Source organism: Falco rusticolus, chromosome W (assembly GCF_015220075.1).
Source record: "Falco rusticolus isolate bFalRus1 chromosome W, bFalRus1.pri, whole genome shotgun sequence".
NCBI lineage: Eukaryota > Metazoa > Chordata > Aves > Falconiformes > Falconidae > Falco > Falco rusticolus.
Window position 1 is genome coordinate 9,918,279 of NC_051209.1, and position 22,989 is coordinate 9,941,267.

At 43.8% G+C, this 22,989-nt stretch overlaps 1 protein-coding gene across 5 annotated transcripts in view; it reads right to left on the minus strand.

Annotated features, from left to right (window-relative positions):
- The window catches only part of LOC119140747 (zinc finger protein 462-like), a 97,604-nt gene that overhangs the window by 33,429 nt on the left and 41,186 nt on the right, over positions 1 to 22,989 (minus strand). For 3 of the 5 annotated variants that reach the window (XM_037372290.1, XM_037372293.1, XM_037372294.1), the window contains exons 2-6: positions 17,709 to 17,960; positions 11,754 to 17,218; positions 10,105 to 10,269; positions 8,552 to 8,823; positions 5,225 to 5,343 (exon numbers count right to left, since the gene is read on the minus strand). In XM_037372290.1, the coding sequence (XP_037228187.1) occupies positions 5,225 to 5,343; positions 8,552 to 8,823; positions 10,105 to 10,269; positions 11,754 to 17,218; positions 17,709 to 17,928 (6,241 nt within the window). In that variant the 5' untranslated portion in view covers positions 17,929 to 17,960. The remainder of the gene's footprint in view (positions 1 to 5,224; positions 5,344 to 8,551; positions 8,824 to 10,104; positions 10,270 to 11,753; positions 17,219 to 17,708; positions 17,961 to 22,989) is intronic. The other 2 variants (XM_037372292.1, XM_037372291.1) reach the window with 2 other exon arrangements.

A 22,989-nucleotide genomic window follows, 5' to 3' on the forward strand; every position in this document is an offset into this window, starting at 1 on the left:
GAGAGAGAAAAAGGGGGGCAGAGACACTGGCCTATAGGGAGAGTGCATGACACAGAGAGAGAATAACTCAGAGATGGAAGAGGGAGGCAGAGACAGAAAGCACACTTAAACCAAAGATACAAATAGAACCATAACCCAGAGAAAGAGAGCATAACCCAGAGGACAGAGTGAGCAATGTGTGTGACCCAGAGAGAGAGAGAAAGCACGTACATGACCCAAAAAGCAAGAGATTGCACAGGTCCCAAAGAATGTGAATGTGACCCAGAGAGCAAGAGTGACTGCATGCAACCCAAAGCTTATGACTCAGAGAGAGCATTTGACCCAGAGAGCAAGAGTGCACTCTCTTGAGGGAGAGCTCAAGCATAATAATATATAATTATAATATCAGGCTTGCCCATGACAAGCTGTTGGACAACACGCCAAGTTTAGAGGGATGGGGTGCTAGCAAAGGCCCTCAGCCTGTTGCTCTGAGATGTGCTGGGTACACTGCAGCACACTTGAAGTCTTACAGAGATAAGCTAGGGCAGGGGTCCTCAAACTACGGCCCGCGGGCCGGATACGGCCCCCCAGGGTCCTCAATCCGGCCCCCGGTATTTACAGAACACACACACCCCCACCCCCCCCCGCTGGGGGTTGGGGGGGGAAACCAAGCAGCCGCAGATGACTGCCTGCCACTTCATCCGCATGCCAGCCCCCTGCTTAAAAAGTTTGAGGACCCCTGCTCTATACCAATGCACACAGCACAGGCAACAAACAGGAGGAGTTGGAAACTACTGTGCTGCTAGAAAGCTATGATCTAGTTGCCATTACTGAAACCTGGTGGGACGAATCCCATGACTGGAGTGTGGCTATCAATGGCTACAGGCTGTTCAGAAGGGACAGGCGAGGAAGGAGGGATGGAGGAGTTGCCCTCTACATCAAGAAATGGATAGACTGTGAAGAGCTCTCTCTGAAGAATAGCTACAAGCAGGTTGAAAACTTATGGGTAAGAATTAGAGATCGAGGCAACAAAGGGAACCTTTGGTCGGTGTTTACTACAGGCTGCTCAATTAAGGGGAGCCTATTGACAAAGCCTTCTTACTCCAGCTAGAGGAGGCATCATGCTCGCAGGCTCTTGTCCTGCTGGGGGACTTCAACCACCCCAACATCTGATGGAAAAGCAGCATGGTAAGCTGTAGGCAATCCAGGAGACTCATGGAGCACATTGAGGATAACTTCTTAAGCCAGGTAATAGACAGCCCTACCAGAGGGGATACGTTACTGGACCTGATGGTCACCAATGCAAGTGATGTCAAGATTGGAGGCAGCCTGGGCTGCAGTGATCATGCACTGGTGGAGTTTGCAGTCCTGAGGGATATGGGACAGGCTAAAAGTCAGGGCACTGAATTTTAGGAAAGTAAACTTCCAGCTGTTCAAGAAGTTAGTCAATAGGACCCCCTGGGAAACTGTCCTCAGGGACAAGGGAGCAGAACAGAGCTGGCAGATCTTTAAGGATGCTTTCCATAGAGTGCAAGAGCTCTCAGTTCCCAGGTATAAGAAATCAGGAAAGGAAGGCAAGAGACTAGCATGGGTGAGTCTAGACCTGCTGGTCAAACTAAAGGGCAAGAAGGAAATGCACAGGCAGTGGAAGCAGGGACAGATATCCTGGGAAGAGTATAGGGATGCTGCCCAGATGTGTAGGGATGGGGCCAAGGCATGGATGGAGCTGAACTGGGCAAGGGATGCAAAGAATAATAAGAAGGGCTTCTATAGGTATGTCAGCCAGAAAAGGAAGGTCAAAGAAAGCATAGCGCCCTGATGAACACAACTAGCAAACTGGTAACAATGGATGAGGAGAAGGCTAAAGTACTCAACAACATTTTTGCCTCCATCTTCACTGGCAACCTCTCTTCCCACACCTCTCGAGTGGATGGACCTCAAGGCAGGTCCCAGGGGAGCAAAGTCCCTCCAACTATAAGAGAAGATCCGGTTTGAGACTAACTGAGGAACCTGAACATACAAAAGTCCATGGGACCCAATGAGATGCATCCCAGAGTCCAGAGGGAACTGGCTGATGTAGTTGCCAATCCACTCTCCATGATATTAAAAAAGTCGTGGCAGTCAGGTGAAGTCCCTGGTTCCTGGAAAAAGGGAAAGATTGCACCCATTTTTAAAAAGGGTAGAAAGGAGGATCCTGGGAACTACCGACCTGTCAGCCTCACCTCTGTGCCTGAGAATACCATGGAACAGATTGTCCTAGAACCTATGTTAAGGCACATGGAGGGTAGGTAGGGGATTCAAGACAGCCAACATGGCTTCACCAAGGCCAAGTATTGCCTGACCAACCTAGTGGCCTTCTATGATGGAGTGAAAACATCAGTGGACAAGAGAAGAGCTATGGATGTCATCTATCTGGACTTCTGTAAGGCCTTTGACACGATCCCCCACAACATCCTTCTCTCTAAATTGGAGAGATATGGATTTAATGAATGGACTCACAGTGGGTGAGGAATTGGTTGGCTGCATGGTTGCATCCAGAGGTTAGTGGTCAACAGCTCAATGTCTGCATGGAGATCAGTGATGAGTGGTGTCCCTCAGGGGTCTGTAATATCTTCATCAATGACTTGCGCTTGCAGACCAGAAAGCCAAGTGTGGCTAGCGGGTCGAGAGAGGTGATTCTCCCCCTCTACTCCGCTCTTGTGAAACCCCACCTGGAGTACTGCATCCAGCTCTGAGGCCCACAGTACAAGAAAGACATGGACCAGTTAGAATGGGTCCAGAGGAAGGCTGTGAAAATGATCAGAGGGATGGAACATCTCTCCTATGAAGAAAGGCTGAGAGAGTTGAGGTGGTTTAGCCTGGAGAAGGGTCTAGGTAGACCTTATTGTGGTCTTTCAATATTTAAAAGGGGTTTATAAGAAAGATGGGGACAGACTTGTTACCAAGGCCTGTAGCGACAGGACAAGGTGCAAGGGTTTTAAACTGAAAGACAGTAGATTTAGATTAGATATTAGGAAGAAATTCTTTACTGTGAGGGTGGTGAGACACTGAAACAGGTTGCCCAGAGAAGTTGTGGATGGAAATCGCTGAAAACATTCAAGGTTGGACAGGGCTCTGAGCAACCTGATCTAGTTGAAGATGTCCTTGCTCATTGCAGGGGGTTTGGACTAGATGACCTTTAAAAGTCTCTTCCAACCCAAACTATTCTATGATTCTATGTGACCTAGAGAAAGACAAGAATGAATGCCCCAGAGAGTGAAAGAGGACGCACACCCCAGAGTGTGACACTGAGAAAAGCATGCATGACAAAATGAGCACACACATGATCCAGATAGACCAAGCAGGTGCCTGCCACTCAGAGATAGCAAGCATGAGCACGCACAACCCAGAGCAAGAGAGAGATCACAGCCTAAACCGAGAACGTGCAAGAGCATGTGCGTGTGATCAGGGGAGAGAGCACATGTGACCCAGAGTGAGAATGCACATGCACAACCAAAAGCAAGTGCATGTGCCCATTCCAGAGAAAACTCACATGGCCCACAGATCAAGTACATAACCCTGAGAGATCATGCAAGAATACACACACAACCCCAGGAGACAGAGTGGGTGCCCAAATGTAGCAGGGCCCAAAGGAGTGCACAATGTGGAGTGTACAACCAAGAGTGTACACCCCAGAGAGAGCATGTCCAACACAGATTGAGAGGATCACACAAGGCAGAGAGAGCACAAGACCCAGAGAGGGTATGTGAGAACATGCAGCCCACAGAGCAAATGTACAGTCCAGAGAGTACATGAATTACCAAGAGAGTACAGCCCAGAGAGAGCATGCAAGACCCAGAGAGAGAGCACGAGTGTGCAGCCCAGGGAGAACAAAGTGCAGCGAGACAGAAGCATGCAATGCAGGGAGAGAGCATGCATGTGTGCATGACCCAGGGAGAGAGAGCACACACACACACATGCCCCAGGGTGGAGGGGAGCAAAGATGCAACTAGAGGAAGAGTGTGTGCATGCAAGAGTGCACAACCCAAAGAATGAGCAAGAGTGTATGTGACCCAGAGTGGGCAAGCATGAGAGCAAAAACAAGAAAGCATGACACAAGACAAAATGAGCCAGTGCACACAACAGAGTTCCAGACTAGAGCAACAGGAAGAAAGACCAACACAGACTGAGACACTGTGTTCCAAAGACAGAAAGAGTGCATGACCATGACAGAGACAGAGAGAGGAAGAAGATGTGACTGATAGAGAGCATGTGCTGCAAGAAACAGAGTGCATGACCGAGAAAGAGAGCACGAGACCTTCACCAAGAGAGGAAGGGAAAGCTAGCAACACCAAACACATGACCGCTAGAAGGAGCACGTGAGAGGAAGAAACCACAAGAAAGAGAAACCTAGCCAGACTTGGAGAGAAATGTAGAGCCAGGTGACCAAGCACAATAGAGCACAGAAGGGAGCAATAGAGAGGGAGAACAAGTCTGTGACAGAGAGAGGGGAAGGGAGCATACACAGCCACACATGAGATACAGAGAGAACGTGACCCAGAGAGGGAAAGCAAACATCACTGTTGGGTGAGGGAGAGCATGCAACGGTCTGAGAGAGAGAGCGCCACAGTCTTTTATAAAGAATATTTGACCGAGTGAGGGAGAGCATGTGCCATCACACCCAAGAGAGGAACAGCAATGCACAACATAGAGAGGGAGAGTGAGCACACCACGCACAAGTTTCAGCAACAGGGAGCACGTGACTCAGAATGAGAGGAAGCAAGCAAGAAGCAGCTCATGAGAGCACAGCCGCACATGAAGAGGGAGAGCAAACACAATCATGAGAGTGAGCAAGAGAGGATAACACATGACAGAGACCAGACATAACCACACATGAGAGAGGGAGATGACCATCTAGATAGAGAGGGAGAGCGAGCATGACTGCATGTGAGGGAGAGAGGAAAAACAGGAGAACAAGTGCAACCATGCACAAGGTTGATTGAGAGGGGACACACAAAAATGAGAGGGGGCATGTGACCACACGTGAGAGAGGGAGAGCACCCAACCGCACAAGAGCTTGTGATCATGCAAGAGAGTGCGGAGAGCACGTGTAACTGCCCACAAGGGACAGAGAGAGAGAACAAGCATGACTGTGTGTGAGATTGAGCAAGAGGGAGCACACAAGAGAAAGTACATGTGCCTGACAGCAAGAAAAAGAGATTGAGAGAGGACAAGGGACAGCACAAGCAAGGAAGGGTTGACTTACCAGCATGAGCTTTGAGTATATGGGTTTTCAAGCGGCTATTGTAAGAGGACTTGAATGGACAGAGCTTGCAACGGAATGGCTTATGGTGCCCATGATGAGTCTGCATATGGCGATCCAGACTGACCAAAAGACAGACAAAAAAAAAAGGAAACAAAATAGTAAATCATTTTAGCTATTCCTTCAGATGCAAGCCAAAAAACAAGTAACAAAAATAAATTTTAAATAAGAGCAAGCCAGGCTCAGCTATCCTTCTCATGCTGGTTCTTTATATCCAACAGGTCTGCTTATAGAACAAGGCAGAATCTGATCTGAGTAAGAAAGAGATTTATCACCAATTTTATCACACAGAATGCTAGCCAATGTTATTCCAATCTACAAGAAGGGTGTGCAGGAAGACCCAGGAAACTATGGACCTGTTAATCTAATCTCAGTTCCTTGAAAAATTGTGGAGAAGATTATGCTGGGTACTATTGAAAGGCATTTAAAGGACAATGCAATCATCAGGCACAATCAACATGGGTTCACAAAGAGAAAGTCCTGTATAACTAATTTGCTATCCTTCCGTGATAAGGTCACCCACCTAGTGGATGAAGGGAAGGCAGTGGATGTAGTTTTTCTGGATTTTAGTAAGGCTTTTGATACTGTCCCTCACAGCATCCTTCTGGACAAGTTGTCCAACTGTGGGATAAGCAGGTTCATGGTGCACTAGGTGAAGAACTGGCTGAAGGGCAGGGCTCAAAGTGCTGTAGTGAATGGGGCTACACCTGGCTGGCAACCAGTCACCAGCAGTGTTCCTCAGGGTTAAATTCTAGGGCCAGTCCTGTTCAATATATTTATCAACAATCTGGATGCAGGAGTTGAATGCACCATTAGCAAGTTTGCTGATGATACCAAGTTGGGAGGTGCTGTTGACTCTCTTGAGGGACAGAAGGCTTTGCAGAGGGATCTAGATAGACTGGGGCATTAGGCCATGATTAATGGGATGAAATTTGACAAGTCAGAATGCTGAATCCTGCACCTGGGATGGAGTAATGCTGGGCACAAGTATAGAATTGGGAGAAGAGTGGCTGGAGAACAGCCCTGCAGAAAGGGATCTGGGGGTGCTGGTTGGCAGCAGTCTGAGTCAGCAGTGTGCCCTGGCAGCCAAGAGGCCAAACTGCATTCTGGGGTGCATCAAACACAGCTTTACCAGCTGGTTAAGAGAGGGGATTATCCCACTGTTTTCAGCATTGCTGCAGCCTCACCTTGAGCACTGCGTGCAGTTCTGGACCCCACAATTTAAGAAGGATGTTAAGGCACTTGAATGCATCCAGAGGAGGGCAACAAAGTTGGTGACAGGGCTGGAAGGCATGTCCTATGAAGAGCAGCTGAGGACTCTTGGTTTGTCTAGTTTGGAGAAAAGGAAGCTGAGGGGTGACCTCATTGTTCTCTGCAGCTTCCTGAGGAGGGGAAGTGGAGGGGGAGATGCTGAGCTCTTCTCCCTGGGATCCAGTGACAGGACATGTGGGAATGGTTCAAAGCTGCACCAGGGGAGGTTCAGACTTGACAGTAGGAAGCATTTCTTTATTGAGAGGCTGGTCAAACACTGGAACACCCTTCCTAGAGAGATGGTCGATGCCCCATGCCTGTCAGTGTTTAAAAGACATATGGACAATGCCCTTAATAATATGGTTTAACTTTTGGTCAGCCCTGAATTGGTCAGGCAGTTGGATTAGATGATCACTGCAGGTCCCTTCCAACTGTTCTGTTCTGTTCTATTCTAATTTATTCTATGTCTGGGGCTACAGGGAATGTCTAAGGCTTCTCACTGAGGATGGGGCAGAGGAAAACTGTCTCCTTGCCTACAGGAGGCGTGTTATCAGGTTAAAGAAGCTGCAGGAGATCAGACAACCGCACAGCATCAGAGATGAGAAAAAAATTAACAGGATCTTCTCAGAGATCCTGCAGAGACAAGAGTCCAAACTCCCAATTGTACTGAAGAAAGGGCAGCCAGTGTCTGTTTATCAGATTGGGAAATAGAGACTACCAAGATGGCAAAGGCTGGAAGCTTGTGATATCTGGCATTGGGAGGAAGGCACCTGCTTCACCAGCAGATCTGCAACTACAGAATAGGTTCTATAGTTCTGCATCTGATTGCAGATGAGGAGCTGGGAGCTCTGTCCAATGAAGCATCAGAGTTGGCTGTACCTGAACAATGTGACAGCACCAGGGGGAAGTGGTGAGTGATAGTAGTGGGAGACTCCCTTCTGCAGGGGAGATACCAACCTAATCTGCTGTACAGGGAGGTTTGCTGCTTGCCAGCTCAGATCCAGGATGTTAATGACAGACTGCTAAGGCCTGCCCAACCCTTGGACTATTATCCCCTGCTGCTTATCCACATAGGAACCATGCTGTGATACTGACAGAAATGCTGCTTTTCTAACACCAGGGTTTATAAATATTTCTTATATCATGCTTTCTTTCCCACCTACTTTTAATTGCAGAACAGTAACAACTTCACCCAATTTAAGGGTGTCACTGACAATGCTATCAATGCCTATGTTAAACAACCACCTGGATCTCCCTGGAGTGAAGAGGGACAGACACAGGATGGGGGGACATGACAGTTCTTCCCCCAGAAGCTACAGAAAAAATGTACATATGTTTGTCAGTCTAGGATGCCAGTAAAAAAACCCACAACAATAAACCGTATTTCTTTGTGGCAAGCCATGAATAAATATGATAAAAGAATTCTAAAGCTTCCTATTTGTAGGCAAAGAAATGTCATGAGGAATTTGATTATTTATTATGACCATGCATTTTTCATGGGTCACATCAGATAAGGGGTGATTTCCTCAACCCATTTCAAGAATACCACACTGATTTGAAGATTATGTTCATAGACTGAAATTTCATAACACAAATAAGAAAAGAAAAAAACTCTTAACTTTAAGATTGGCTTGTGATAGCTGTTCAACACTAGAAACGAAGTCACAGTACTATTTAAAAATAAGGTAGTTACATGGAAGGCTAGTGAAAAATACTTTTTCCTCTTTATGGCTTTTTTAATTTCATGCATTTAACAAGACTGCATAAGTGGTGGGCATCTTTTTGCTTGGTGTGCATTTCCCCTACACACAACAAAAAGAGAATTTGTATTCAAGATATAAAAATGGGACTTTTTACAGTCGACGATGGCAAAATGTTTGGGGGCATAGAAAATACCTAAATGCTGAGAAAGATAAAAACATGGCTTGAAATAAAATTGAATGCACTCTCCTTCAATGTCAACCAACATAAAAAAGTCATGCTAGTAGTCTGTGCCGTTGAAAACAAACCGTAACTTACTTGTGCCTGAAAGCAGAGACAAAGGAGCAATACTGGCAGCTGTACTTGTCTTCCCGGGTAAACATGGCCAGAGCCAAGTGACTCCTCTCATGAGATCGCAGACCCTGCATAGACATCAAAACCCGGTCACACTGGCTGCAGTGGTAGCCCCCAGGCCTGGTTTCATCTTCCAAGGATGCTCCAGATTCAGCTTCTGTAAATTCCACAGTGCCAGGGTCTTTGGCTCCCTCAAACCCCTCCAAAGTTGTGCTTGAAGAATCTTCAGCTTCCTGCTAAAAAACACATACCCCCCCAAAGCCATCAATTCTCTCTCCCTTCTGCCCCTCAATCTCTCCTATATATCCCAATGCATTCAGTTTCTAAGGGTATCCCTACCATACTACAATAATGACTTTTTGTATAAAGAGAGCCTAGTCTTTAATTATATATATATGTATATACATTAAAAAAACAAAAAACCCATCTCTTGGTCCATTTCCTAAGTGTTAACTAGCACAGCATGCATTCTGCAGCAACATTAAAACTGTTCATAGACTGAAATTGCATAACACAAATAAGAAAATGAAAAGTCTATTTATATGATGGTTTTAGGGTCTTGTATTTTAGTTTTTGTTCCCTGCTGTTTAGTATCTACTTGCTCAAAAGATGGTATTGAACCCTGTCCTGATTTCTGCTGGGATAGAGTTAATATTTCTTCCTAGCTAGTGCAGTGCTGTGTTTTGACATTGATAGAAGATAAGCATCCTATTCTGTCAGTAGTATTGGATAAGCTAAAGAAAGTTCAGTGGAAGGAGAATGAAAGCTCTTAGGTAGAATAATTTAGACTGTGAAGTACTCAGATACTTTACACAGCACACAGTTGATGTCATGAAATATGCATGCTTTAGTTAACATTCTGAGGACTTCAGAATAATATTTTGCTGAGTACTCATTGCAGCAAGAAAAGGAGGAAAACTGCATAACCAGTTTTGCAACCTTATTGCACCTGAACTCCCCCTGCTGATAGCCTGTAAAGCTGTCTGTGGAGCACAGCCTATCCTCAGAGACATTCTAGGTGGTCTCCACTTGAATAGGGAGGAAAGAGCAGCACATTTACAATTAACCACTTGAATTGGACCTCTGGCTCAGCTGGCTATTTGAATATGTGTTTGCAGCACTATAATTTCACTTTTGCATATGGGTTGGAGGAAAAAAAAACCCACTCCATACAGTAGGGGTCTAAGAAAGCAGAAAAGTAGTCCAGAACAGCTGAGGGAGAAGCTCCTGCTCATAAATCAAGCCTTTCAGTCATCCATGATATCAGTTCCTACATGGCAGATAAGAAATTAGAATTAAATAGTTTTTGTGCCCCAGACGAAGAACAGAAGAAAGGTAAAACATCTTAAAGTAAACAAAATGTGCTGCAGAAACCTGAAGAATTAGATTAGAATGTCATGCTTAACTGTTCAGAATACCCAATCCAAAACCCATTTGACTCCTTGGGACCCCTCTACAGGCTTTCAGTTAGACCTTAATAGCAAACAAAAAATGTTGTCAGTTCACAGAATTCTCACCTTTACTGTAGCTGACACAGAAGAAACATTTCCATACTGGACATGCTTACGGAGATGATTACAGATGGCTCGAAGCGTTGGATGAACTTCCACACAAAATTTACATTTGTAGCCAACTACTTTCCTCTCCTCAAGTTTTGAAGCATCTTCCAAGTGTCCAAAAGCCTATTGAAGCACATGAGTATTAATCAGTTATACTAACATAATATGCGAAACATGCTTCTGATATCTCACTTTTAGGAATATATCCAGACCAGATTTTGCACCTTAAGGGAAATTGCATTTAGTGTACATGTGTATTGGGTCTGGTTGAGATGAAGTTAATTTTCCCCATAGCAGCCCTCACAGTGCTGTGCTTGTATTGGTAGCTAGAAAGGTGGTGATAACACACCAGCGTTTTGACTACTGCTGAGAAATGCTCCCACAGCATCAAGGCTGCCTCTCCAACCTTCACCACCACCACCAAAGGCCAGTAGGCTGGGCGTGGGTAAGATCTTGGGAGGGAACATAGCCAGGAAAGCTGACCCAAAGTGACCAATGGGATATTCCATACCATATGACATCTACTCAGAAATAAACACTAAGAGAAGGGGAGGATTCGTTGTTATGACATTTGTCTTCCAGAGCAACCACTGCTTCCCAGGAAGTGGTTGGACATCACCTGCTGATGGGAAGTAGAGAATAAAACTTTTGTTTTCCTTTGCTTCCCCATGCGGCTTTTGCTTTTTTAAAACTGCCTTTATCTTGACCCACAAGTTTTTTTCCATCTTATTTTCTTCCCCTCCATCCTGCTGAGGAGGGGAGTGATAGAGTGGCTTGGTGGGTACCTGGCGTCTAGCCAAGGTCAACCCACTAAAACATGCTATTGTGCAAAACTTCGACCTCTATTTGCACTGACTTCTTAATAGAAGCCCTCAAAATAGGTGGACAGAATGTACACAGGAAAAACCTTGAATTTCTGCATAACAGTAGACCCCTATAAAACCATTCATTTTTAACTTATGAGACCAAGTCATGCTCTTTCACGGTTCCCACCCACCCAATTGTATACTTTTTTACAGCAAGTAGAGTTACTTCAGATGAGGAGAAGGGTACAGAAAAGAGTAGTAGAATTTGGTCTTCTGTTCACAGGAACACTTGCCCAAAACTTGAAGTTATTGGATAGATGCACATAAACATCAGGTTCTTTATCAGAAAACATACTGAAATTGGTAAGCTTGAGAAGGAAATTGGTATGTTATTTCAAGGTACACTGATGAACAGTAGAATGGGACATTTGCTAAAGAATCTATGAGGAAGCAAACAGCAGCCTTGCAACAGAAGAATAAATAACTGTCAGCCATCTATAAGGGTGAGAGAAAGGAAGAAAGATAGGGAAAATCCTGAAGGAAACAGTTGGAAGGAGCAGAGCTTCCCATGGAGCCTAGGAATAGGTGGAGAATGAAGGAAATTAAAGCAGAATGTGTAACTGACTATAGGGACCATTGACACGCTGAGTCATTAACCTGCACTCATTTGGCTGTCAAAGAGAACATGCAAGTGGGTATTAGTAATAAGGAGCCTCTTGGGGTATAGAAGAACAGCTTTTGGTTTGTTTTACTCCCTGGGGAGAGGAAGCAGAGAAGGAAACCAGATACACAGATCCTTACCCTCTCTTGTTTGAAATCTGTAAAAGCATCATCTGCATATTTCTGCTTGCTCAAAAGCTGTTTCCTCCTCTCCTGACGTTTGGCACGCTTCTGGAATTCTTCATTGTGACTATTCAAGTGTGAGGTTAGCTCTGCTGTGCTATGCAATTTAGTATCACAGTGCTTGCACTGATAGACAGCATTATGAGAGGGGGTGCCACTTCCCAGTATGGTAAAGTCTCTCTTCAAATCCTTGCTGTGGTGATCAGTGTAATGCATGCATAGCAGCTCTGCTGTGCTGAAGGACAGCTTGAAACATTTTATGCATCTGAAGGGAAGCCACTCAGTTTCCTGAGCCTCGCTCTCCACCTCAGTCTTTTCAAAGTCATTCCTTTCCTCAGCTGGAGTTGACTTTTCATGTTCATCAGCATACACAGCAGTGAAGTAACCCCCCAGCTTGCTCGCATGCTGCTTCTTAGGGAAAACACCAGGGTGACGCTTCATGTAGTGGGATACAATACCTTTTTTGCTAAAAGATTGAAAGGAACAAAGCGAGCATTTCTTCTTTTCCACAGCCCTCCTCAGCTCCTCACTTAACTGAGGAGTATCATCTTTGGGAGGAGATGGAATGATCACTTTATTGGGTTTATCACTTACTGTCCTGGAAGCTGCTAAACAATGAGTGTAGTAAGCATCAATGTCATGCCTTTTCTGGTAGTGTGCTGCAAGCCCTTTGCGGATAGGGTTGGTGTAGGAACACAAAGCACACTTGAAGAGGTTGTTCTTGCCTTCTGGCTGTGCTCGAACATTATTATGTTTGATGCGGTAGTGCCTGGCTATCCCCTTCCGGGTAGAACAGAAGTATTTGCAGAGCTGACACCGGAAAACTGTGTGAGACACTAAGTGAGAACTGGAGAAATGAGGTACCGAGACAGAGACTTCTCCAACGCTATCAGCAGCAATTTCTGGGGAGACCTTGATTTCAGTTACCATGTCTGGCTCCACTGAGGCAGACAGCTTTGGTGATGACTGAGCAAAAACATCAAATTCAGGCTGATTATGGTATTTCTCATAGTGAATTTTGAGCTTCTCCAGTGTGCCATGGGTGTAAGGGCATAGTTTGCACCGGTATGCACCATAGCCTTGCTTGAAAATCCTACTCATTTCTTCTATGTCATTCTGGGTGATGTCATTCGACTGTTCCACATCATGCACAAAGTCTTCAGCAGTGACCTTTACTGATGGGTGCCGTTTCTGGTAATGTGTGAGGACACCATGAATGCGTGTGTTAATGTATGGGCAATGTCTGCACTTGTACACAGCCCCTGGGTTAATGTCTATGTCCTGTGCAAAGTCAGCAGCTTTTACTTTCATGCCAGGATGCTTTTTGCCATAATGTGTCAGGAGGCCATGCAAGTTATTGTACTCAGACTGGCAAACTGTACACTGATATGGAATGGAAGAGATGGCAGGGTTTGCAGAAGCCAGTTGAATAATAGTTTTTTCCTGGGAAAGGCTGGGATCCTCCACATCCTGGTCCATCTGTGATGTTACCTTGTTTTCAGAATTAATCCTGGCCCTAACTTCATTAAGCTGTGTGCCAATTTTCTCAGCAGCATCTTTCTCCTTAATGATATCTAACAATACAGATTCATCCCCATTCATAGCCCAAGGGTGAAAAGCCTGGTAGTGATTAGTAATATCCCAAATGGAAGATGTTTCAAAAATGCAGTCTCTGCATTTATAGGTTTTTGCCTCTGATGGCATCACTGGGGTAGGAGGGGAAGGATCCGGACCTGCCCAGAGTTTAGTTGCCATATATGTATAGTCAACATAATGTTCAGGATGTCTCCTTTGGTAATGCACAAGCAAACCACTTGGTTCTGTATGTGAATAAATGCACCATTCACAGTGATAGCCAGCTTCTATCAAGCCATCCAAAAATGACCATCTCAGAATGGCCGTGACTGTGGCCTTCAGATTTGGGTGGTCTTTCTTAATATGCTTCCTCAACGCATAGAAGTAAGGTGATGTGTAGCTACATTGCCTGCATTTGAGGGCTCTCAGCTTTATCTTGTCCTGTTCAGTGTTGGAGGTGTGAGCAGGCAGGCTGCCAGATGATTTCTTCTGGTTACGATCACAAAGGCTTCTAATGGTGGCTGTATGCTGCCTAATCACATCTGCATTGGCTTTGAAATCACGATGCTTCTTTTGATAATGAATGAGCACACCTTTCACAGTCCGGTTCCCATAATCACAGTGCTGGCACAAGAACATTTCATTCTCAGGGGAATTCACACAGCTCTCAGAACTGCCCCGCCTCAACTGCTGCACTGACACTGGCAGTTTCTGAATCCCAGGTGGCAGCTCACCAGCCTTCATCATTGCTGCAGTAGGGGGTGCCTGCCTGATGTACTTGGCAGTGACTTTTATTTCCGGATGCCTTTTCTGGTAGTGGACAAGCACTCCCACAACTGAACGGTTGCTGTATGAACAGTGTTTGCAATAGTAGAGTTCAGAAGCAAGGTCTGGGGGCAGTGATGGGGGAGGTGGAGGTTGAGAAGCCAAGTTAGATAGTTTTGAGGAGACAGACACCCCCATCTCAAAAGACATTTGAGCCAGGGCAGAGCCCCTGTCAACAGAAGCTATATGCATGGTCTTCTGAATTCTGAAATATGATGCTTTTTGTTCAGGGTGTTTTTTCTGGTAATGCACCAGAACTGAATGCATGTTAGGGCTTGCAAATGAGCACACATCACAGTCATAAACAACCACAGAACTGACCGAAGGTGCCTTCTGATTTTCACATTCAGGACTAAAACTCTTTGTGGCACTTTTGTTAAAACTTGCTGGCACAGTAGTCCCATGAGCCACAGGGGTGGGGGTTGCCATAGTTTTTGGAGCAGAATTCAAGATCTCTCTCAGTGTCTGAGACTCTGTGTTTAACCCCTCTTGCTGCTCAACAAGATAGCTTGAAAATATCATTGCATTGTTAATTTTCACTGTTGGATGCATTCTTTGGTAATGCGGCATCAGGCTTCTAACATTAGGGCTAGTGTAAGAACAGAAGCGACAGCGGTAGATCAGATCAGAGTGATCGGAGTTCAATACATTCATAGCTTCAGGATGATGCTCTCCATAGTGTTGCTGCAGGTCTTCAAAGTTCGTATAGTCAATATAACACTCAAGGCATCTGTATACTGCACTGTGATCATTGGGATCCAAGATATACCTAAAGCTGAATTTTATGTAGGGGTGCATCCGTTGGTAGTGGGTGCTAACACTCCTGGCAGATTTGTTGCTAAAATCACAGTGTTTACAATAGTAAAGCCTGCCAGAGTCATTAATCTCCACATTTTCGTTGTTCTGATCAGGTCCATACATACTTGGCTGGCTTCCCAGAATGGAGGCATTAGGACTCTGTTGATCTTTCATGTTAATGGAAGAAAAATAATCTTCTTCATCTTCAGATAAAGTGAGCTCAATCTCTGCTCCATTGGTGGAAATATAATCATGATGCATGTTTTTAAATTTTGCATCCTTCTGGGAATCATTAGTCTCTCTCCCCCACATTTGCTGGGGTGCATAAGAACTAGAAACCTCCACCAGTGGCTCTGTTTGTTCTTCTTCTCTGTCTAATTCCACTTCTATCTCCACCTCATCTTCCTCCTCTTCCTCATCATCCTCTACATTAATCACAGCATCTTCTTGCTGTTTGTTTTTGTTTATTTTGCTCTGCAAGTTGCTTGCTATTTCATCAATTCTAGTTCTTTTCTTCACTGGTGAGAGATCCAAAGGACAGTCATTTGACACCTTCCGAGTGACTTTAGCAATAAAGTTATTTTTAGACGAGAGACCAAGAATTGAGGTCTGGCTTTTCTTCACTGTGCTAACAGAGGTGAGAGCATCTACCTCGCTCTCTTGTGGCACATTGAATGACTGTCCATCATATTTTGGTAAGTTGTCACAAAATGAGTGCTTGTGCTGCTGATGAACTCTGAGGCCTTTCAAAGTAGTGGTAGAATAGTTACACATTGTGCACTTATAAGGATGCTGTGAATGGGGTTGAGGCAACTGCTGCTGTTGCTGCTGCACTGTTTCCATCATCCCAGCTGACTTCCTTGCATTTATATTTCCACTTTCATAAGAAACTGTGTTGTCATTCAAAGTGGAGACAATGTTTTCACTCTGAGAATTCAGAGTGTCCCAGTCTGATGTTGTACTTGCATGACATTGCCTATGAGCTCCAAGCTTTAACGAACTCTTACAGGTGAAAGGGCATTCATTGCATTTGTATACAGTTGTCTTCCCAGACAGGTGGATATTCTCAATGTGACGGGAGATGCTTCGACGGTGCATTGTGAGGAAAGGGCAAAAAGGACATTGGAACCTGTTCATGTATCTTCTAAAGGGAATCCCTTTTGTTTCCAACAGCTTGTTGCCATCAGATCCCATCAGTTGCTCTGCAGATATTCCTGAAGTCTGGTGGTCCACAGAGTTCAAGCCATTCTCACTGTTGACTTCATTTAACTCTTCGTCTGAGCTGCAGTCATTTAGCATACTGTTTGTTTCCAATTCAGCAGAAGAATTTGTCATGTCAGCAACTCCATAGTGGGATCTGTCAGACAAATTAACTATGCCCGAGTTGTGAGGTAATTTAGACTTCATTTGAGGATAAGACACAGAGAAAAACTTAGAGGATATAGAAGAGTTGGGCCTGATAAGGGAATTGCCCATAGAGCTTCTGAAGTTTGAGACATCAGCATTCAACATATCACGTCCTGTCATATTCACAGAGATATAATTAGAGTTTGGGGAGGCATTCTGGACACACTTACTCTGCACATCAGACGCATTGGTTCTGTCTTGTTCCTGCCTCAAACTTGACAGTATTTTTACCATGCTGCGGTGCTTCTTCATCATATGGTCACACCAGCGCTCCCTTCGAGGTGTCTGGTAACTGCACCATTCACAGCAAAAGTTGCCTCTGGACTTTGTTAGAGGCTTGACCATGGACTCCAAAATGCTCCGTTCTACCACCTCCGCAGGTAATTCCTTGCAAGGCTCCTGCACTGGCACAGATGCAGATGTCAATTCAGATACAGCAGAGGTAGCAGTAGGAGTTAAACTCTCCTTCAGACTGTTTTTGTGATACATTTTCTGGTGCTTAATAATCCTTGCGCGCCTTGGTGATTTGTAGGTGCAGAACTGGCAAGAGAAAACTTTGCCAAACCCCTCGTGCATCATGATGTTGTAATTTAAAGATCCAGCAGTGTGTGACCCTACTGAGCTCCCCCCAACTTGTGCTCCATGAACCTTGCGAGTGTGCTCCATGAGGAGGTTTTTAGATCGGAAATAACGCACACAGAATTTGCACTGGAAAAACTTGTTGGTTGGTTTAGGATTTGGAGCCATATGTTGACCACAAAAACTTTGGCTCTGGCTATAATAACTTCCAGTCTCCATCTGAGTTGTTGCATTTTGCCCTAAAATAAGAATTAAAAAGTAAATATATAAATAAGTAAAATTAGACAGTTTACCCTCCATGTATGCATATGAACACACACACATCTTGAACATGTTAATCACACCAGGATTCCCTCACTTATTTATGATTAGACCTGTGCATATGAGAACATTCAGAAAACTAACAGATGGCACATAATTTGGGATAGACAATTTCCAAAATAAGCTTCTTGAAATAAAAAGGTACACTAATAAAGTTCAAAACTCTTCTAAAGCTCACGGTGGTGTAAAGCAAGAAAAAGAAGCAATATGACAAAGCATGTGAAAAATAGCAAGATGATGAATCCACACGTTTGCATTTACACAAAAAATATGGCTATAAGTAAACATCATCCAATTCACTACCATAGTGATAAAGATAACAGTTTTTAAAAATCACACTGAAACATACCAATTAAAATGCACTGAAATAAGTCACATGTGAGATAGGGGCTTAGGGTTGAAGTTTACCTGCTATTTTATCTGCAATTGTAAATTCATCCTTTACAGAAGAAAATTCAATCTCAGTCTGGTTGCTAGCACTCATGGAGCCAGACTTTGGTTGGCTAGGATTTTCCTCAGAAACATCTGTTGGCTGCAGAAAAGCAGTATGAACATCCTGAATGTGAGCTTTTAGGTCTTCATAGGATGGAGCTCGGAAATCACAGCCATCACACTGCAGCACCTCCATGGTTCAGGAATGATCTTTTGCATTAGAAAATTCTGCAAGAAAAACAATGAAAGGAGAAGGAAAGTGACAGGGGTTTGTTTTCCCTGTGTGGTTGTTTTTAGGAGTTGTTTTTTGTTGTTGTTTTTACAGAAATGCCATTCAGTGAATTCTGAAAATATACTAACACCAAGCTTCCTATCACATGACTTAATGATTTCCAGAAATTCCATAATTACTGCAGCCTAAAACTCAACATTTAAGAGACATCAAGGCCATTTTGATTCAAAGAAAGCCCTATCTAAGTAACTAGCAGGTTGCTGTTATCAATGCTACACTCAACCTTCTGACAAATAACTACTCTTTCAATGGACTTTGTCCTCTAGGCTTTTCCATTACTCAGGAGAGAGCTGGTAGGAAGTTTGCCTCATTCAGAGACAGCAGCTATATGCTAGAAGAACCACCACAATTACTCCCAAACATTCATCATGCACTGAAACTTACAAACAGATGACAATGGTTTCTGCTTATATAAGACCCACTCTAACCTTCTTGGAAGCTGAGAAAGTCCTGCCAGTTTCATTACCAGCAATTAAAAAAACCCTTAAAACTGAAACACTTGTCAGTCTTTTCAAAATGCTATAATTCCTGACTTCAATAGAAAACATAAGCATAATTGGAAAGTGAGATCTAAATATCTGTATCCAGAACAGAACGCTGTGCATTGGAATTAATTCCACCAAACACCAAGAACATCTCCATTCATTGTAATAACTAAGAGTTACATTATGGTCTGTGATTGGGGATGTATCCTTGGTGGAATAGGAGTTTGAGGAAGGGATGGACAGTAAAAAGAACAGGAATACTACAAAAGTACAATGAAAACATAAGAAACAGCAATCTTCCCTAAACACTTCAAGACTTCATTGATTAATCTCAAACCTCTGTATACTGTAATGCACAAAGTAACAAAATCTGGTAAGATCGAGTTCAGTATGTGACCAATTAATCCCACATCGTAGAACACTGGAGAGGAATTAATCACTAGACCCCCCTTAGCTTATTTATTGCCATAAAAAAGAGAGGACACAAAATACAAGAAACGCTTGAGAAATGCTGAGAGCCTCTTGCCCTGTACAGCAATTGGGAACAAAAGAAACCTCTTATTTTAAAGTAATAACTCATTTATTAAGTTTCCCACACATTGCATGAGGCCAAGATAACCTAGGAGTACCAGAGGTAAAAGAAGTAACAGCAGACAAAAACATTTTCCTGTGAAAATTCCAACTATTTACAGTAGAATGTAAAACTACTTCTAGCCAGATTAAAGACTAATGCACCAAGACACTAGAGGAAGAGTGACTAAGTACACATTGAGTGGACTGGGATCCTTAAAGCTGAGATGATGATATTTGGAACTCTAATATTGAATTAATAAGAGAAGACTATCAGGTAGCCACTAGAGCTGCAGACTGGTAATGGTTCAACTGTTGCTGAACATCAGGAGGTTCCGAGTATGAAGAGTCTATAAAGAAAGAGGGAGGGTTGTCATTCCAGGTGGGTCAATGAAATTTAAAAAGGTTCCAGGCCTGCTCCAGCAGACAGTCTTCTGAAGAAATAAGTGGATTACCATTTCTTCATCTAACCCGATTTGTATTCTACAATGTAAAAGGTGGTCAGTTGAGCTTAGACTTTTAAAATCTGATCTGGGGAGCGATAAATATATGAGAGTAACTTATTAAAGACAGAAAGAAAAAGGAAATGGATACAATATTTCCCTTGCCCTTATACAACCCAACACAAGGCTGTCACACCATTTTAATGATATTTAAAAAAACACAGACTAGATATGTTTCATCACACAAACTGAAAACTAGAATACTTTATTTAAAAAAAAAAAAAAAAGGAGGTGAGTCTTGGAAGTTTCCCAATACTTTGATTTGAATGTGGAAGTTAGGAATTCAGCTACTTTGTCCTATCTAATCCACAACTGCCCATGAATGGTACAAATGAAAGCAGACAAAGCACAGATGAATTTCAGTGTGACATTCCTGAAAAGATAACAAAAGGCTCTTTTCTTAATGTTTTTGAAAAGGAAAACAAAAGATGATTAAAAAAAAAAGTCAGAATACAAAGTATACTAGCCACCTCATGTTTTAACAGGTACTTCATTTCCAAAGTATAATTCCCTGAGGCTGCATATGTATGAATTCTCTAAAACACATACTTGTTGGAAATTAACCAATTAGTAAAGAGAAACAAAAGGCAAACAGGCCTGTACAGCACTCAGTGTCTGGACTTCATCTGTTTTCAAGAGAGTAAAATGGTTGCTTTCTTTCCTCACTGGCATAGAGATAGCTATATATGCTTTAGAAATGAAAAACAGGCCAACAGCAACAACAAAAAGTACCAAACAAAACCAAAACTTAAGGAGGAAAATGACTCCAGGCTCCCCAGCTTCATCATCAGGTATACAGCAGAGACATGAAAGCTTCTGGTAAAACAGTTCAGGGTTTTTTTTTGTTTCTTCTAGCTCAGTTGCATGAGCAGAGACTGGATCACAATATATTTATTCTCTTTCTTCTCATTACTTCTACAGCAGGTTTGCTCACAATGAGTTCTACCCGTTCAAATCTTAAGGCCCTGTGTCACTCTCAGCTGCTTCCAGCCTGCCATGAGGCAAACTGTGGGAAAGAAAAAACCCAAAATGTTATCCCATAAAAGAAGTACACAGCACTCCTGCTCAAACATATTTAAGAAATACACAGGCAGCCAGTGGTGGCTGGAGAGGTACTTTGTGTGTGTGTGTGTGTGGTACATACACCTCTGAAGGGAATGCAGCCTGTGTGGGCAACCCATGCTGGAGCAGGCACACAAGGCAGAAACCGTTACACATATCACCTCAACCTTCTACACCACCCAATTCCTTATTAGAGGAATTTTGACAGACTGAGTGTAACTTGTGAAAATAAGGGAAGATGAGACTGGAGAGGAGAGAGGATAGGTGTTTATGCGTTTGTCTAAGTGTCATCTTTTTTTCTCAACGCCCAAATCAATGATGGGAGGTTTGGGCTGGTTGGCAATAAATTAACACAAGTGAAATTTCCCAACTTTAAACTGTTTTTCCCACAACGGTAATTAGCAGAGAATGTGGGCAACACCGGGAACTGTCATGGGCTGGATCTGGAATAATTGGAATGATTTTGAGTCTCCAGAAGGAGCCTTGATTCTGCTATTGGGAATTTGTGGTGGTGTACTGTGGTGTGAGTGGTGGGCCCATTATGTGTTTGGGGGTGAGTGTGAATACTGAATAGCTGGGAAAAGAAGGGTCCAAAGGGACCCAAGAAAATGGTACTGGTATGGGAAGATGATTGGGAGGAGATGGGATGGTGCTTGCTTCATGTCCATGTTCTAGTTGCCTGGAACCTGGACCACCTCCCAGTACAGACTCCAAGAAAATTAGCCTGGGCCTTGCAGAGAGAAGAGGATACATATAAAACACTAGGAGAGAGATGTGCTGCTTTCTGTGAAGGTATGCCAGCACACGTTGTAGGTAGGCTTCAAGTGGAGCTCCAAAAATATTTGCAAGAGAAGTTGCAAATCAAGCTGCCATTCTCTCCCAGAGGAACGGTTTGCTAAAGGAAGCAGTAGCAAATGCTCAGTGCGAAAGGGAGAGCCTTAATCAGACTTTAGTACATAGTGGTGCTAATTAGCCAGATTAAAGACTAATGCACCGAGCCACTACAGGAACAGTCAGTAAGCACACGTTGACTGGACTGGGATCCTTAAACCTGGGATGATGATATTTGGGACTCTAATGATGAATTAATAACAGAAGCCTATCAGGCAGCCCCTAGTTACTGTAATTAAGTAGACTGTGCAAACAGGGGCATTGTTCCCCAGAACATGATCACACAACAGGTTCTTTACTCAGAGCAAGATTAAGGCTGTGTGGGAAACTTACAGCCAACACACTCGGGAAAACTGCCTTGCAGTGGCTATGGAGGTACTGAGAAACCAGAGGAGGAGGGATATAGCTGATGGCTCAGCAGAGCAAAGCTCTTGGGGGTTTGTGTCCTATGCCCTATGTAATGGGGGTGGGGTTGGGGATCAGCTGACAGAGGGATATGTTAAGAAATGGTCTGATCTTGCTGCTCTCAAAAATAAGATATCCCCATGGAGGGACTGGGAAGAGGGAGGTGATCAACTGCAGTTGCTTGGGTTGATGGAATGTGTTCACAGGCAAAGGGGAGGAGGAACCCCAGTAAGGCTGTGGCCACTGATGCCATGGCCCAATAGCTCTGATGGTTAGACAGTTATTAACGCCCTTTTGGTATCACCTGACAGCTCGGTGCCCTGTTGATCAATGAGTGACCTATATGTACTGTACTAGGAAGAGCATCGTTGGTAATGTCTAAAGACCAGTGGTCTGGTTGACCTCGGAAAAAACATCAGGAAAATATGGGAATTCTCCATGCTCCTACCCTACACACTAGGACTTATGGATGGTCCTGAAGGAAAAGGGGGAGAATATGGCTGAGTGGGGTGAAAAAAACCCATTAGGTATCTAGCACTGTGAGTCAAGGAATTGCAAGTGCAAGGCAATGTTCAGTTAAACCATTAGCTCCTCCTCCTCCTCTCACCTCCAGCCCATATACTGTTTGGGTGCCTGAACTGAACTTACCGTATTATAGGGGCCTCACCACTGGCCTGGCAGAAAATGGGAGATAACTGAATCTATTGGACTATCTGGATACCTCAACAGTATTATGCCCTAGCACACACTGCCCTCATGCAAAATACCCTGAGTTTTGACATATGCACATCCCTGGTTATAGCCAACTGACCAAATCTGTATATCAAGTAACCTGGAAAGAATCAGTTTGAACAGGCAGAGGAACAACAGCAAGCTTTTGAGCAGCTCAACCAGGAAATAGCCCATGCCATGGCATTAGGACTTATCTGGGAAAGTAGTGATGTAAAACATTTGTTATATACTAGTGCAGGAAAAAAAACAGCATCATATGGAGCTTGTGGCAATGAGCCCATCAAGATGGGAAGGTGGCCATTGGGATTCTGGAGCCA